The sequence below is a fragment of the Cajanus cajan genome, chromosome 7 (genome assembly GCF_000230855.2).
Source record: "Cajanus cajan strain Asha chromosome 7, NIPB_CcT2T_4, whole genome shotgun sequence".
Taxonomy (NCBI): Eukaryota; Viridiplantae; Streptophyta; class Magnoliopsida; order Fabales; family Fabaceae; genus Cajanus; species Cajanus cajan.
Window position 1 is genome coordinate 28,478,827 of NC_138523.1, and position 18,422 is coordinate 28,497,248.

The 18,422-nt window shown below is 37.0% G+C and overlaps 1 protein-coding gene and 1 pseudogene across 1 annotated transcript; one reads left to right on the forward strand and one right to left on the reverse strand.

Moving 5' to 3' along the window:
- Positions 1 to 5,773: 5,773 nt before the first annotated feature.
- LOC145949927 (uncharacterized) lies at positions 5,774 to 7,684 on the reverse strand. Its single transcript, XM_083060837.1, has one exon. It carries the CDS (start codon positions 7,682 to 7,684, stop codon positions 5,774 to 5,776), a length of 1,911 nt encoding a protein of 636 aa, XP_082916963.1.
- Positions 7,685 to 13,232: 5,548 nt separating this feature from the next.
- On the forward strand, positions 13,233 to 13,721 carry LOC145949928 (secreted RxLR effector protein 161 pseudogene; annotated as a pseudogene).
- Positions 13,722 to 18,422: the final 4,701 nt, after the last annotated feature.

Sequence of the window (18,422 nt, forward strand, 5' to 3'; positions counted from 1 at the left end):
TAGGAGGGTTGACATATCTTCTAAAAGAAGGGAAGGATCATTTGGTTGATGACACCAAATCTCAATATAACATGCATCATTCCTCGGTTATAGAAATCGGCAGAGCACAGTCCGTCTTGAGGAATGGCAGAATCCAAACAGAGAAACGCATCGGTTAATTCTTTTGAAAAGTGAATCAAATAGAATTAGGTGCATCATACTGCATACATGCATACAGATGATAGGTGTAATGGAAGATCACTTATTCTCTGTTTATTGAAAAAAAAAACAAAACAAAAAATATAAACTTCAGAAAAACAATACGCCCGTATCATGTTCAGTACGCCCGTACCAAAATTAGGGTTATGAACAAATTTTCAATTCAATACGGGCATACTGAAATGAATAACGGCCGTATTGGCAATAACAGAAATCCTCCCTCACGTCGATGACAAAATTCCTCCAAGAAGAAGAGGATAGGGGGAGCCATTCATTTTTTCTAAAAACATTAAATAATTAAACTTGCATTTTGTGCATCACGCACATTAATTGCACATTCAAAGACCTCATCATGAGGCAGTCGCATAAAATAGAAAAAATAGGAAAAATTGCTTGTGTATGACAGCAGCAAACAAAATGCAGAAATTCAGAAAATCAATAAAACGTACAGAATAATTGAGCCTGGAGAGGCTTGCCGAAATAATACTCCTTCAGAATAACTGAGCCTGGAGAGGCTTGCCGAAATAATACTCCTTCAGAATAATTGAGCCTGGAGAGGCTCGCCGAAATAATACTCCCTCAGAATAACTGAGCCTGAAGAGGCTTGCCAAAATAATACTCCTCAAAGACAAAAAGGCAAAAATACAGAAAAAGCCAAATCAACAAAAAAGGCAAAAAATACAGAAAAAGCCAAATCAACAAAAAAGGCAAAAACACAGAAAAAGCCGAAATCAACAAAAAAGGCAAAAAACACAGAAAAAGCCAAAATCAATAAAAAGGCAAAATATAGAAAATTCAACAAATTATACAGAATAACTAAGCCTGGAGAGGCTTACCAAAATAATACTCTCAGAATAATTGAGCCTGGAGAGGCTCGCCGAAATAATACTCTCTCAGAATAACTGAGCCTGGAGAGGCTTGCCGAAATAATACTCTCTCAGAATAATTGAGCCTGGAGAGGCTCGCCGAAATAATACTCTCTCAGAATAACTGAGCCTGGAGAGGCTCGCCTAAATAATACTCTATCAGAATAATTGAGCCTGGAGAGGCTCGCAGAAATAATACTCCCCAGAGATATTTCAGCTTCCACTCACAGGCCAAATTCCCCAGTGAAAGCTATCAAACCAAGATCAGCAAAATTCCCCAAGGGAGGCTTGATCATCTAAACAGAATATCCAAGTCGAAAGGACTTAGACTTCCTCAGTGGAAGATAGCTTTCCAACTCAAACGAAGAGTGAAGCTAAGCCTGAAGAGGCTTTCTAAATAATACTCTGGGATACATAAGAACTTCAAATCCCCAGTCGCCTACACAAGAGGCACTCCTTCAAAAAAAGGAAAATCAAAAATCCAAAATAATCATTCCCCAAGTGGAATCCGGCTCTCAGCCAATCATTGAATGTCAAGCTGATACGCCTAACAGAAGAGGCCAATTATAACCAAATCCCCCAGCGGATAACAGCCTACACAGAGGCAGCAAAAATCAGAAAATCCAAAAGAGATACCCGAATAAGGATAACCGGGATACTCAACCAACGTCAAAGGACGTCAGCCAATCATAAGGCATCCCTCACATCAGAAAGAGCATCTTCGTGTCTACACCCCAAGGAAACAGAAATTCCTCAATGGGTACCAACTACGCAAAGGAAAGTTGGGACACAAGAACCTATGAGTAACTGCACATCCCCTAGACGGATCCCTGCGTTATCCAGCCCTCAGTGGCACAAAATCAGAAAAAACGTCAAAGCAGCATAGTGGACTGTGGAGACAAAAAACCATCTCAGATCCCTGGAGAGGGCAAACTCACATTGCCAATGTCGTCAAGAACACGGAGGCAGACCCTGGGGAGGGCAAACCGCAGACCCTGGAGAGGGCAAGACTCACGCTACCAAAGTGACTAGAAGCACGGAGGTACGCAGACCCTGGGGAGGGCAAACTCGGCCACCCTGGAGAGGGCAAACTCACCCTGGAGAGGGCAAACTCAGCCACCCCGGAGAGGGCAAACTCACCCTGGAGAGGGCAAACTCGGCCACCCTGGAGAGGGCAAACTCACCCTGGAGAGGGCAAACTCAGCCACCCTGGAGAGGGCAAACTCACCCTGGAGAGGGCAAACTCGGCCACCCTGGAGAGGGCAAACTCAGCCACCCTGGAGAGGGCAAACTCACCCTGGAGAGGGCAAACTCAGCCACCCTGGAGAGGGCAAACTCACCCTGGAGAGGGCAAACTCAGCCACCCTGGAGAGGGCAAACTCACCCTGGAGAGGGCAAGACTCACGCTACCAAAGTGACTAGAAGCGCGGAGGTATGCACCAACCTGGAGAGGCTACTCAACAATTTTCCACCGGAAGACGCTACAAGTCAGAAGGTTGGCATATTACCCGGACAATTGGGTCAACTCCTTTACTTGTCAATCGGTACACCAAAAGGCCGTTTGACTAAGTAAAGGGGGGGCAGCTGTAGACCCCTAAAATTGTCCGGGTCGGAAATAAAACTCGAAGACCCTCAAAGATCGAAGGAAAGTCAGCCAGAAGGACTCCTAGAAGACCATAGGATGGCTATCTGTAGGTTTAGAGGTCTTAGAGTAGCTTAAAATAAGGAAGTGGAGGGAATGAAGCCCAATACGGCCGTACTAAACTTAATACGGCCGTATTGAAGCTTCAATACGGCCGCAGTGAACTCAATACGGCGTATTGAAGTTTCTGAAACTTCAATACGGCCGTACTGAAATCAATACGGCCGTATTGAAGCTTCAATACAGCCGCAGTGAACTCAATACGGGCGTATTGAAATTTCTGAATTTCAATACGGCCGTATTGAACTCAATACGACCGTATTGAAGTTCAAAAATTTCAATACGGCCGTATTGATTCCATAGCCCGTATTGCGCCTGTTCCCTATAAATATGGCGTCATTTTGACGTCATTGGACTTTTCCACTGAGTTTTGACTCCCTCCTTGAGTATTCTGGGGTTTTTTGAGCAGTGTTCTGCCCTAGAAATCTCTCTGGGAGTCGATCCGACGAAGTTCTGGAATTCCGAGCATTTAGCTTGGAGATTCGAACTTAGTCGAAGGGAAATCCTCCGGATTTCCATAGTCAAAAATTATTTTTAGGAAGGAGTGAGCGGGCTTGTAGAGCGAAGGAACGCCAAAAAGCTTCCCAGTTTTACTTGATATATAAAAAGCACGCTTCAAGAGGTTTCTTTTCTAAAAATCCCTTCTTTTACTGCTTTCTGTGTGCATATTAAACTGTCATCATGTAGATAGTTAATTTATAATTGCTTAGAATAAATAGGGGTAATTTAGTAATTTTGCACTATTATTTTTAGAAATAATCTGTCATAGGGAACCCGAAAGGGGCGTTGTGGGGTGCTAACACCTTCCCCACGCGTAACCGACTCCCTTACCCAACTCTGGTTGTAATGGCCGAAGTTGATTTATAAAATCAATTGCCTTATCCCTTTTTCCAATGTTTTGAGTAAAACATTGGTGGCGACTCCACGAACCCTTCCTTTTTATGAAAACCGCTAATCCATGGAGGGTCCCGCTTGGGATTAACATGGATTGGTGAGCCTTTTAATAAAATTGCTCGTTTGACGAGGTCTCAGTTTGAGAATAAGTCATTCTAGCAATCCATACTTTTCAAAACAATAAAAGAGTCCAACCATCCTTCGCGAATGCCGAAAGCCCGTTTCGGGCCGGTGGCGACAGTGACGTCGAGGTTCGAGGTCGGCCTTAGTTGCTTGCTCAGTAGGGTTTTTCGTGGAAGTTCGGACTCGGCCGTAGATGAATGTGTTAAGATTCGTATTCGATCTCAAATTGTGACTTTGTAATTGTTGTGAGAGTTTATAAATGACCCTAGGCTGGAGTCAAGGTCAGAATTCAATCCTAAGTTGGTCGTGCCGAGGTTCGAATTCGACCTCGGATTTTGAATTAGGCGACTTGGTTAGGGTTGGACTCGACCTTTAAGGGGGAGCATCGAGGCTCATACTCGACCTTGTATGCTAAACGAGGTTCGGGCGTGACTTCGCACTTCTGTTTGGGTGAGTATCTCTGTAGAGGCTTGATGACCTTGATTTATTACTGTCGAGGTATTGCGCCGACCTCAAGCCGGAGTGTAGTAGGTTGGATAAGTGGTCCATGTCCGCCCTTAAGTTTAGGGTCATGCATGTTTTGTCATGGATCGAACTCGATTTCGGGTATGTGGTCGGGACTCGACCTCCGAGTGAGTTACTAGGGTTCGACCTTGACTTTTGACAAGAGCGTCGAGGTTTGCACTTGACTTCGTAAATTGCGAGCGGGTTCCATTAAGGTTCGGACTCGACCTTTGAAGAAAGCGTCGGGGTTCGTACTCGACCTCGGATTTGACGTTTGATTAAGGTTCGAACTGGACCTCGGATTTTTGCGAATGAATGGGTTAAGGTTCGTGTTCGGCCTTTAACGAGAGTGCTGGGGTTCGTGCTCGACCTCGGGTTTGCCTTTTTAAGGTTCGAACTCGACCTTTATCAAGGATACCGGGGTTCGTGCTCGACCTCGGGTTTGCATTTTTAAGGTTCGAACTCGACCTTTATCAAGGATACCGGGGTTCGTACTCGACCTCGGGTTTGCATTTTTAAGGTTCGAACTCGACCTTTATCAAGGATACCGGGGTTCGTGCTCGACCTCGGGTTTGCATTTGTAAGGTTCGAACTCGACCTTTATCAAGGATACCGGGGTTCGTACTCGACCTCGGGTTTGCATTTTTAAGGTTCGAACTCGACCTTTATCAAGGATACCGGGGTTCGTGCTCGACCTCGGGTTTGCATTTTTAAGGTTCGAACTCGACCTTTATCAAGGATACCGGGGTTCGTACTCGACCTCGGGTTTGCCTTTTTAAGGTTCGAACTCGACCTTTATCAAGGATACCGGGGTTCGTGCTCGACCTCGGGTTTGCCTTTTTAAGGTTCGAACTCGACCTTTATCAAGGATACCGAGGTTCGTACTCGACCTCGGGTTTGCATTTTTAAGGTTCGAACTCGACCTTTATCAAGGATACCGGGGTTCGTGCTCGACCTCGGGTTTGCATTTTTAAGGTTCGAACTCGACCTTTATCAAGGATACCGGGGTTCGTACTCGACCTCGGGTTTTCATTTTTAAGGTTCGAACTCGACCTTTATCAAGGATACCGGGGTTCGATTTTCGTGTTTACAGTAATTGATGCGGTAATATTTAAGGAAATGCAATGAGTGAGCGAAAAGGAGAATATTATTAGATAATCTTGTTGTGCCTCGTTAAAAACCCTCTCCGTTTAGGACGGAGGCGGGAAAAGAGTGCGCGGTTTCGCTTTTACAAATGTGAAATTAGAGTTTAGGGGCATGTTGTGGGGGGACTCTTCTTGCCCTCCTTGCCGGACGCGGAGATCCTCAGGCTTTCGGCGTAGCATTGCCGAGCTGTCTTCTGGTTTGCTCTGACGGAGATAATTTTTTCGTGCTTTCCTGGGAACTTCATGGTGAGGTGCGGGGTGGACACCACCGCGCCGAGATGATTTAAGGTCGGCCTCCCTATTATGATGTTATAGGAGGTGTTGGCCTCCACGAGGAGGTATCAGACCATGATTCTTCTGGCGTCCGGGGGTGTGCCGAAGGTTGTGAGCAGGTCCACGTATCCGCGGGTGTGGACCCGTTCACCGGCGAAGCCAACTAGGGGCTCTGTATGCGGCTGGATGAGAGAGTGAGGGACGTCGAGCTTGAGGAAAGTTGGCCAATACAGGACGTCTACCGAGCTCCCCTGATCGATGAGTGTCTTTTGGACTTCCCAGTTTGCAATTTCTACCCCGATGACCATGGGGTCATCCTGATTGGGGTTGATCCCTGCGTAGTCCTCGTCGGAGAAAGAGATTGGTGGTGAGCTCTTGTAGGGGATCGAGGCAGTGGAATGGGCGCAGTTGATACTGCGGAGGTGTCTTTGTCGGGCTGAGCTGCTGGCACCTCCTCCGACGAAGCTGCCTGCAATTGTGTTGATTATTCCCCGCAGGGGGGCTGGTTCGGTCTCCTGGCTTATTTCAGCCTGTATTGCGCCATTGACGTTTTGCTGAGGTCCTGTGGGTAGGTCCCCCCGAGCTCCTGATCCGCGGCCTCTCCCGCGTCCCCGGCCTCCGGAGCCACCTTGGGAGCCTGGCTGTCGCTGAATGTAGTGGCCAAGGTGACCTTCCTGGATGAGTTCCTCGATGCGGTCTCGGAGTGTGCGGCACTCGTCTGTGGTATGGCCATAGTTTCTGTGATACCGACAGTGTTTGGACTTGTCAGCACTGTTTGGTTTGTGGCCGGGTGGTGGGAGGTCTAGCAGGTTGCTGTTACTGGCTTCCTCCAAAATGTGGACTCTTAGGGCGTTCAGAGGGGTGTAGAAGTCGTACCTCCCGGCTCTGTTTGTCCTGGCTGACTTCTTGAATTGGCTGTCGTTGTTGACTTTAACCTTGTCTTTGTGGCCCTGTTCTGGTTTAGCGGAGCCCTTACCGCGAACCTGGTCGCGGAAGGCCGCGTGCTCCTCCATTTGAATGTAGCCGGCGGCGCGGGCGCGCAGTTCGTCCATATCGCGAGGGGCGTCGCGACATAGGCTGTCGACGAACGATCCGGGTTTCAGTGCCATGAGCATGGCGTGTAGGGCGACTTCCGGGTTTAGATTTCGGATCCGGACTGATATGTTAGAGAAGCGCTCCATAAAGGCCCGTAGGGGCTCGTCGTCATTTTGTCTGAGGTTGGCCAAGGCGGCCGAGGTTGTGTGGTGAGGTCGGCTGGTGGCGTACTGTGCCGTGAACCGCCGCACCAAGGTGGCGAAACTGTCAATGGACCCTGCCGGCAGTTGGGTGTACCAATGGAGCGCGGGTCCTTTAAGCGAGGTCGGGAAGACCCTGCACAGTATAGCGTCACTGTTAGTGTAAAGGTTTACCTGAGTCGTGTACGCATCGACGTGCTCATCGGGGTCCGTAGTGCCGTCGTAGCGGTCGAGGTGGAGGGGCTTCCACCCGTGGGGTAACGAAGTCTCCATGATGCCGTTCACAAAGGGATGACGGCGGAAAGGCTCTTGGCCCTCGGAGACATGAGTGGGGGCCTTGCTGGTGCCCTGCCCTGATCTGTGTGTTGATCCATGAGACCGGTGCGTGGCGGGCTGTGAATGTGGTGCCTTGGTGGTTGCTTGGGAATGGGGGGCTGAATGCGCCTCCTCCTCATGATCACCGCTGTCGTGCGGTGGCTGGCCGGGGCAATGCCGAGGGAGCTGGGCGCGGATGCACTCGTTCTTGGCGCGTAGCGCTGCTAGGTCTGCTTCGTTAGCGGTGCGCATCGCCGCGAGGTCATTCTCATGCTGGGCACGCATATTCTGGAGGTCGGCGTCGTGCTGTCGCCGCATCTGCTCGACTTGTTCGACCAAACGCCTTAGGGTCGCGGTATCGCTGTCCATGGTAGTTGAGTTGCTTGTGTTATCTGTTGCTCGTCTAATATGGCTTCTGGTAGAAACCATGCAGGTGGCCGATGAGAGCTTGGTCTGATCGGCCCCACGGTGGGCGCCAAATGTTCTTACCGGAATTTGGCCGTAGGGATGGTCTGCCCAGTAAGATCAGTGAGCCTCCTTTGCTTGATGTGTTGGTGCTCCAAGATGGGGGAGGTACCTGCAAAAGAGACTCTGATGCCAAAGTTAGGGTTTGTATGAGTATGAGTCTCGTATATATAATGCACATACCTTTGTGTGAATTAGGGTTGTCTTGGGCCTGAGATAAGATATGATATGATACGATATCATATAATATGATATGATCACGTTGTGACATAATATGGTATAATTGGAGAACGGTTTTGGCCTGGGACGAGATCTCCGGGCTCGGGCGTGGTCTGTCCGGATTCCGGGCTGACGTTATTCAACGTGTGCCCGGGATGACCCTTATAATGTCAACCCGGGCTGAGAGCCCGGGTGCGAAATGCGGTCAGTACAGTTTTCAATATTAATAATGTGTATACACATATTTAATTAAATAAAAAATAATTTAAAGCAATTTATTAATTAAAAGGATACATAGAGGTAAAAATTTAAAATAAATTATTATACATATTTATCAATTTATATATTAACATTAATATATATTTAAATTTTTTATTTTAAAAAATATATATTTTATAATTGATGAAAAAAATATGTTTCTAATATATATATATATATATATATATATATATATAACAATAATAATTAGCATGTAAAATTATTTAATTATTTAAGTATTTAATCGATTACTTTTTTATTTAATTTGTCAATATATTTTTGAAGTTATCGACAAATTTTGAGTTTTCAATGGGTGTTATTTCCGATGGATATTCTGTGGGAAAAATTTGTTGAAAAAAAAAATCATACTTTTCTACGGAAAAAATTCGTGGATATCATCTACCAAAAATTTTAAAACAAAATATTTTGTTGCACATCTCAGTAATATCCATTTAAAATGTTGATTTTTATGTCGATAAATTTTATTTATCTATAAATTCTTATATAGTCAGTACTATATATTTTTTTATAGACATAAATTCATTGAAAATTAGGAAATTTTTTTTATAGTGAAGGAGAATATTTTTTTATGAAAAAAAAATGTTATCTATATTTAAACAATGTATAAAGGACACATAAGTTTAGGTCTCCACATTTTATTATCATAATCATCTTTTTGTTATTATTATTATTATTATTTTGTTTATTTAAGTGAATAAAAAGCTTTCCCTTGTAATCGAGTTTTGGTTTCCCTTAAACTATCGTAGTAAACTAATCGCAACCTGTAAGATAATTATGTCTCATGTGGAAAATATGTAATATATAAAGGGACTAATAAATAAATAATTAAATAATTAAAGACTAAATCATAAATGGGTTTAATGGAGCATTTATGAGAATAATTGTTATTTGATGGAAATAACAATCTTTAGGGATTATAAATATCCACTAATGTGAGACAAGGTCCACACCCCTGACAGAAAGTATTCTCTTAAACCCTAGCCATCACGAAAGATAGAGAGAGTAGAAAGAAAAGTCAAAGGGAGTGAAATCTTGGTTCTCTTCTCAAGAAGATCAAAGCACTCTAAGGATCAAAGGAGTTTTCTACTATGGAGAAAGGTACACATTTTTTTATTATTATTATGTGAGTATCATGAATTTCAAAGATCCTTTAATTTTCTATAATTGATGTATTAGAAAATCATAGAACTTACATGTGGTATCAGAGCAAGGTTTTGAAATTGAATGATCCTCCGTGAATGATATGTGTTGTAAAATTGTATAATTCTCCATGAATGTTATATATATACATATATAACGATTTTGCAATGATCCAGAAGACATTGTCAAATTAAGAAATTTCAAGCAATTTTTTTCTCACCGGAAGTGAGATAATTGTACAACAATAGAAAATAAAAGAATATTTTCTCACCAGAAGTGAGATAATTGTGCAACAATGAAAATAAAAGGATACTTGCTCACCCGAAGTGAGATAATTGTACGACAATGAAAATAAAAGAATATTTTATTCACCTGAAGTGGGAAAATATTATGAAAAGTGAAAAGAAAAAGGATAGACAAACAAACGAATATTATATAAATGTTATCCTTTGAATACCACCGGAAGTGGAATAATTCTATCAAGGTCATTCTTGCAATATTATGTTTAATTTTCCGCTGCATGTTATTTGTTTTGGATCATGAATGTAATTCTTAATTTTAAATTATGATCAATATATTAAATCCCACATTATCGAAATCCTAATGACAATCGCAAAAGAATTATTTTCATGAAATCGAGTGATTGAAAGAAAGTTTCCTTTTTTGAAATGCATGAATTAATATTTCAAATTGAAAAGAATTGATTTTTTCCTTTTAGTCAAATTTTGGAATTCGTGACTGCGCATTCTACTCTTATGTATTTCAACTTAGAAATTAATATTTCAAATTGGAAATAATTGATTTTTCCTTTTAATTAAATTTTGGAATTTGTGACTGCGCATGTTACCTTCATGTATTTCAACGTAGAATTTCAATGTTCTCAATTTCCAAAGTATGAAGTTTTATTTTACTTTCTTTTATGAAATTCATGAATGACTTTAAATTGGGACTGGTAAAATTTTTTATTTACTTGGAATTAATTGTATGATGAATTTGTTAGTCACCAAAGTGGCCATATTTTATATTTATTTAATTCCAAATTAATGGTGATTTGATTCAATTACCCATAGAATAATGGATGCTAAATAAAATAATTGTTTGTTTATGGGTATATTGAAATTCATTATTATAAGACATTTATGTATCGCCCAAAGGTTGATTAGTTGTTCCCATAATTAATGAATATAATTGTGTGTGACTTATATGTGCTATTAAATTATTTATATACCCAAAGGTATTAGATAATTTTAATTGGTGCATGTTTAGTTGCAAAATGATGATTAAATTTATTAGCATCATTATGTTTGTATGTTGTGTGTTGATGTATCACCCAAAGGAGAGCATCAATATACTATTGATTGATGTTTGTATATATTATATGGGTAGCATGTGCTTTATGTCTCAAAACACTCATGTGAAATTTTATTATAAAGTATTTGTTCCTAATTCACTGAATTCTCTTATAGCGTCTGTTCCAATTTTAATAGGCTTAACTTCTTTGACTGGAATGAGCAAGTCTAATTTCACCTCGGTGTATTGGATTTAGACCTTGCTATATTGGAAGAGAAATGTGCTGCTATTATTGATTCTAGTAGCGATGAAGAGAAAACCTATTATAAAGTTTGGGAAAAGTCTAACAGATTTTGCCTAATATTCATGAGAATGACTGTTGCTAACAGTATTAAGATAACTCTTCCCAAAACTGAAAGTGCTAAAGATTTATGGGATTTATGGGAGAGTGCTCTCAAACAACTGATAAGTCTTTTGCTGAGACACTAATGAGTACATTAACCACCATGAAGTTTGATGGTTCATGTACTATGTATGAGCATGTCATTGAGATGACAAATATTGCAGCAAGACTTAACTCTTTTAGAATGACTATGAATGAGAACTTCCTTGGGAATGTTCTGCTTTCTTGTGGCATAAACGTTTAGGTCACATTTCTAGAGAAAGAATGGAAAGATTAACAAAAAAAAATGAAATTCTTCCAAATCTAGATTTTACAAATCTAAATATTTGTGTGAATTGTATTAAAGGAAAACAAACAAAACATACAAAGAAGCTACAAGAAGCACCCAGCTTCTTGAGATTGTGCATACCGATATATGTGGTCCTTTTGATGTCAATTCTTTCGGAAAGGAAAAATACTTCATTACCTTTATAGATGACTATTCACGTTATGGTTATGTTTATCTATTGCATGAGAAATCTCAAGCAGTCGATGCCTTAGAAATTTACTTGAATGAAGTAGAAAGGCAATTAGACAAAAAAGTGAAAGTTGTAAGATCTGATAGAGGTGGTGAGTATTATGGAAGATATAATGAAACTGGGTAACACCCAGGTCCATTTGCTAAACTTCTTCAGAAATGTGTCATTTGTGCTCAATATACAATGCCAGGTACACCACAACAAAATGGTGTATCAGAAAGGCGTAATAGAACATTAATGGATATGGTTAGGAGTATGTTAAGTAATTCAACTTTACCCATATATTTGTGGATGTATGCCTTGAAAATTGCCATGTATTTGTTAAACAGGGTTCCTAGTAAGGCAGTTTCAAAGACACCTTTTGAACTGTGGACTGGTAGGACACCTAGTTTAAGGCACCTACATGTTTGGGGTTGTCAGGCAGAAATAAGGATTTATAATCCACAAGAAAAGAAATTGGATGCAAGAACAATCAGTGGATATTTCATTGGTTATCCAGAAAAATCAAAGGGGTATATTATTGTCCTAATCATAATATGAGAATTGTTGAAATTGGAAATGCAAGGTTCATTGAAAATGGTGAAGTTAGTAGGAGTACAATTCCACAGAAAGTGGAAGTCAAAGAAGTTAGAATGCAAGTTCCTTTGACTTATGCCTCTGGCAATAAAGTAAGTGTTCCTCTAACTGTTGAGTCAAACAACAATAAAGAAGAGCAACACAATAATGAACCCATGATTCATAATGAACCTATTGTAGAACAACCACAAGAAATAGCATTAAGAAGGTCACAAAGAGAAAAAGACCAGCTATTTCGAATGACTATATGGTATATCTACATGAGTTAGAAACTGACTCAAGTATTAATGAGAATGATCCAGTTTCGTTTTCACAAGCTGTAAGTTGTGATAATTCTGAAAAGTGGTTAAATGTCATGAAAGAAGAATTAAAATCCATGGAACAAAATGATGTTTGGGACCTTGTAGAATTGCCAGAAGGTTGCAAGAGAGTTGGTTGTAAGTGGGTCTTTAAGACTAAACGTGACTCTGATGGCAACCTTGAAAGGTACAAGGCTAAACTTGTTGCTAAGGGTTTTACTCAAAAAGATGACATTGATTACAAAGAGACTTTTTCACCCGTCTCACGAAAGGATTCCTTTAGAATTATCATGGCATTAGTAGCCCATTATGACTTGGAGCTATATCAAATGGATGTGAAAATCGCCTTTTTAAATGGAAATTTAGAGGAGAATGTTTACATGGACCAACCAATGGGGTTCTCGGTTGAAGGAAAGGAACACATGGTGTGCAAATTAAAGAAATCAATATATGGACTTAAGCAAGCTTCCCGCCAATGGTATTTAAAGTTTAATGATACCATTGTTTCCTTTGGATTTAAAGAAAACATTGTTGATCGATGCATATATTTGAAGGTCAGTGGGAGTAAAGTTATATTTTTAATTCTATATGTTGATGACATCTTGCTTGCAACTAACGATCTTGGTCTTCTTCATGAGACTAAGAAGTTTCTCTCTAGTAACTTTGAAACAAAAGATATGGGCGAGGCAAATTATGTGATAGGAATAGAAATATTCCGAGATAGATCACAAGGACTGTTAGGCTTGTCTCAGAAAACATATATCAATAAAGTAATATAGAGATTCAGGATGGAAAAGTGCTCAGCATCACCCGTTCCAATTCAGAAAGGAGATAAGTTTAGTCTCACTCAATGTCCTAAAAATGACTTGGAACGAAAACAAATGGAAGCAATTTCGTATGCATCAGTTGTTGGGAGTATCATGTATGCTCAGATCTGTACTCGACCAGATATAAGCTTTGCAGCTGGAATGTTAGGAAGATATCAAAGAAATCCGGGAATGGAACATTGGAAAGCTGCAAAGAAAGTTCTGAGATACTTACAGGGAACAAAGTGTCACATGCTTACATATAGGAGGTCTAATCACCTTAAGGTGATTGGATATTCTGACTCTGATTTTGCTGGATGTGTGGATTCAAGAAAATCCACTCTTGGCTATGTGTTTATTTTAGCTGGAGGAGCAATATCATGGAAAAGTGCAAAACAAACAGTTGTTGCTTCATCGACTATGGAAGCTGAATTTGTAGCATGTTTTGAGGCTACAATTCAAGCTAATTGATTGCAGAACTTTATTTCAGGGCTTGGAATTGTCGACAGTATTGCTAAGCCGTTGAAAATGTATTGTGATAATTCTGCAGCAGTATTTTTTCTAAGAACGACAAGTACTCTAAGGGTGCTAAGCATATGAAATTAAAGTACTTTGCCGTGAAGGAGGAAGTTCAGAAACAAAGAGTGTCAATAGAACATATTAGCACAAATCTTATGATAGTTGATCCTTTAACAAAAGGATTACCGCCCAAAACATTTATTGAGCATGTTAAAAATATGGGCATTATTGTTACTAATGATTGTTGAGTATCATGTTTATTTTATATTAAGTGATTGACATTTTGAGCTCATCAATGATATGTTTCTGAGTACCTGTTTTCTATGGTTTTATGCATATTTGTGTTAGAGTAATGTAAACAGGTGCCATCTTGAATAAAGATATAAAGTTGGACCAAGTATGTGCTCCTTATTAATGATTATATTAAGAAGAAGACTTATTTGTAGTACATGGAAGGGACTATGTCGATTAAACTGATGTACAACCGCCATGACTCAAATTAGTTCATATTTTTAAATATGAAATTATGATGAACCTAATGTATAAAATGATTTAGCCATTTTAATGCGCATTATGTTAATTTAATTAATTTATTTATTTGTCCGTTGTGAGAAATGTCACATGAGTCAAGTGGGAGAATGTAAGATAATTATGTCTCATGTGGGAAATATGTAATATATAAAGGGACTAATAAATAAATAATTAAATAATTAAAGACTAAATCATAAATGGGTTTAATGGAGCATTTATGAGAATAATTGTTATTTGATGGAAATAACAATCTTTAGGGATTATAAATATCCACTAATGTGAGACAAGGTCCACACCCCTGACAGAAAATATTCTCTCAAACCCTAGCCATCACGAAAGATAGAGAGAGTAGAAAGAAAAGTCAAAGGGAGTGAAATCTTGGTTCTCTTCTCAAGAAGATCAAAACACTCTAAGGATCAAAAGAGTTTTCTACTATGGAGAAAGGTACACATTTTTTATTATTATTATGTGAGTATCATGAATTTCAAAGATCCTTTAATTTTCTATAATTGATGTATTAGAAAATCATAGAACTTACACAACCAACTCTTTCTTTGTAATTGCAAGTAGTTAAGGTTGTAACATTTGTTTTTATTTTGATTCTTCTTCATTTATCTTCCATTTTAGTTATTTTATATTTTATTTTTAATTAAATAAAGTATACAAAGATACAAACTTTCTTGACTTCACTAATTATGTATAAGAAGAGTTATCTATTTTTGTCTGTTATTTGAGATTAAACTGAATTGTATTAAACAATAGTTTGGATAGTTAAAAAATAAATTTATCATTCAAATATATTTTTTTAATCACCTATCACTAATCCAATATAACTAATGACACATAAGCTTTTATTGAAAACTTTATTGCATGATTCTTTTTATTCTTCATATTGTTTACATGAATATCTTAATTGAAAATGTAGGTTTTGAAGAGCAATATTGGACTACTAACAAAGCTTAACACAATTAATAGATAGTTTAATTGTGTTCTTTAAACATGTTAACAGAAATTTAATTATTTAATTAAGCATATAAAGAAGACTTTTGCTGAGAGAAATATAAAAGATTTATTCCAATGATCTTTATTACACTTTAAAAGGAATTAGTCTTTAACCATCAATGGAGAGATATATTTGGTGGATACCAAAACTAGAAAAACATTGTTGATTTCTTAATTACATTGAGGGCTAAGCTAATAACAGTGAAAGATTAAGAATTGAGTAAAAAATTTAATTCATGAAGAAAAAAAATAACATCTTAAGAAACATCAAATAGTCCTTTTTTTTCATTTATTTCTTTGAAATCAATCGTTTTAGTTTGTAAGAATTTTGTTAGAAAATATTCTCAATTATCATTGAAGATTTACTCTATATCTCTTGACAGTATTAATTTTGTCTTTCTTCTTATTACTTTCTAAATACTTTGGGTGTGAGAGTAAGTGTAAAGAGACTTCTTGAAGAAAGAATACTTAAATTTAGAATTTAAGAAAACTTGTAAATTATATATACTTGAGTATGAGATCTTAATTATATTTTGAACTGGTTGCGTATAGTAAAAATCCTTTATGTGTATTAGGAATTGATCATATAACTATCGGTAGTTTTAGAGTGAATATGATAAACTCATGTACCTTTGTACTATTCATCTTAGTTTGTCTTTTTCTAATAAAAGGGACAATGTTATAAAAACTTTAGTTTAAAAGTTTACAATTAAATGTGGCATAAACTAACATTTAATGATATCGTTGGAAACTTGAGACTATTGCTTTTAAACTTTTCAAATATTTTTAAATTTAATTGTGAAGAGAAAAGAGATATTAAAAGGAGGGTGGAATAATGTCATTAAAAAATCTCGCGCTTTTCGTAAAATAACAAGGTAATAAAATTGCATTAAGGAGTGCAGACAAAAAAAAATAAATTATAATATCCTGAATTTCTGATATAATATAATAATATTTTAATTTTATTATCATTATTTTATTTTTAAAATAATAGTCTAAATTCCTAGTTGCTATATTTTAAAAATAAGATAAATGAAGTACAATGTTTTTATTTTTAATGCTTTAAAATTTTTATATTTCCAATTAACTAAAATGGAAATATATAAAAATATTATAAAATTCTATTTATAATATTTTCAAAATAATATTTTAATTATTATTAACATATAAATATTTAAAATTGTTAAAATCTTAAATGTTTAATATGAATAATAAAATTACTTAGTTGGTTTCTAAATTCTCAATTGTCAATTCTTACTCTTTAGAATTAAGACTGTTATTTTTAGTAATGTTGTATATAGTATAATACGATATTTTAGTATTAGTATTCAGTTGAAATTCTATTTTCTTTATCTATCTATCTATATATATATATATATATATATATATATATATAGAGGAGGGTTCAAACGACACCGGTGTAACTTTTACTAAGTGTTACACCGCTCAATAACTTTATATTAAGTGTGAATTTTATAAATCCAACCGTTAGATTGAAAGTTCATATCTCTTAGATCATATATACAAAATTTTATAGTAATCCAAGATGATTTGATACTTTATTTTTATAAAACAAAATTGACGTAATATATTTATTTCAAAATATACTAAAATATGAACACTTTGATTACCCTCAAGTTGTTGTTCAATTTTAATAAAATTTGACATACACATATAAATTGATATGAACTTTTAATCTAACGGTTAGATTTATAAAATTCACACTTAATGTAAAGTTATTAAGCGGTGTAACACTTAGTAAAAGTTACACCGGTGTCGTTTGAACCCTCCTCATATATATATATATATATATATATATATATATATATGAGGAGGGTTCAAACGACACCGGTGTAACTTTTACTAAGTGTTACACCGCTTAATAACTTTATATTAAATGTGAATTTTGTAAATCTAACCGTTTGATTGAAAGTTCATATCTCTTAGATCATATATGTCAAATTTTGTTAAAATTGAACAACAACTTGAAGGTAATCAAAGTGTTCATATTTTAGTATATTTTGAAATGTATATATTACGTCAATTTTGTTTTATGAAAATGAAGTATCAAATCATTTTAGATTAATATAAAATTTGACACATATGATCTAAGAGATATGAACTTTCAATCTAACGGTTGGATTTACAAAATTCACTTTTAATATAAAGTTATTGAGCGGTGTAACACTTAGTAAAAGTTACATCGGTGTCGTTTGAACCCTCCTCATATATATATATCATACGATAGTGTATTTTTTAATTATAGTTATTTAGTTTGTTCATATATGTATTTCCGTTACTTTAGATAACGGTTAAAGAAAATCAAATCAAATCAAATTTGACAAATGCATGCACAAAATGATAAAGTACACATTGATTAGATTGTATTCTTATCCACCCATGGTACCACATGATGATATTGAATGAAGTAAAAAAAATGGTTAGATAGAAACTAAACTAAGCTAACTAAACTTTAGAAACCAACTAAGTAATCATTTCAAATTTTTCTATAAATAGAAAACGGGGGAATCATCGGAAGAAAAAACAAACGTAAGAAGAGAAGAGAGAAATTGATAAGGAAGAGTGAGAAAAAACAAATTATGCATTCTTAGGTTATTTCTAAGCAATTCCACTTTTCTATTAAGGTAAATGAGAAGAGACTTTTATCCCTTTTAAATTCTCTATATTATTATATTTGTTTATTTTATATTATATCTAATTATAATTATTTAGTGAGGTGTTTGTAACCTCATTAATTTGTTTAATCTATTATTTACTAGATTAATATTCTTTAATACATCTCATTTCTATAAACTATATTATACTAAATTCTAAATAATTAAAAATAGTCTAATTTATTTAGCTTAATTATTTTTATATTAATTCTAACTCTAATTTAGCCTTGTTAATTTTTCCTAAGCTCATCTTATTATTATATCATCATTTATTATAATGATAAATGTTGATGTGATAGCATCTACTATACCAAGAATATCAATGAACCCTATTATTGAAATTGCTCAGGATACCCTTTTTTAGCTTCTAGAATCGATTTCTTAGTTCAACTCTTATCTTATAGCCATAAGAACGAAAATTTGAATTAACTTGTAGTTGGAGGTT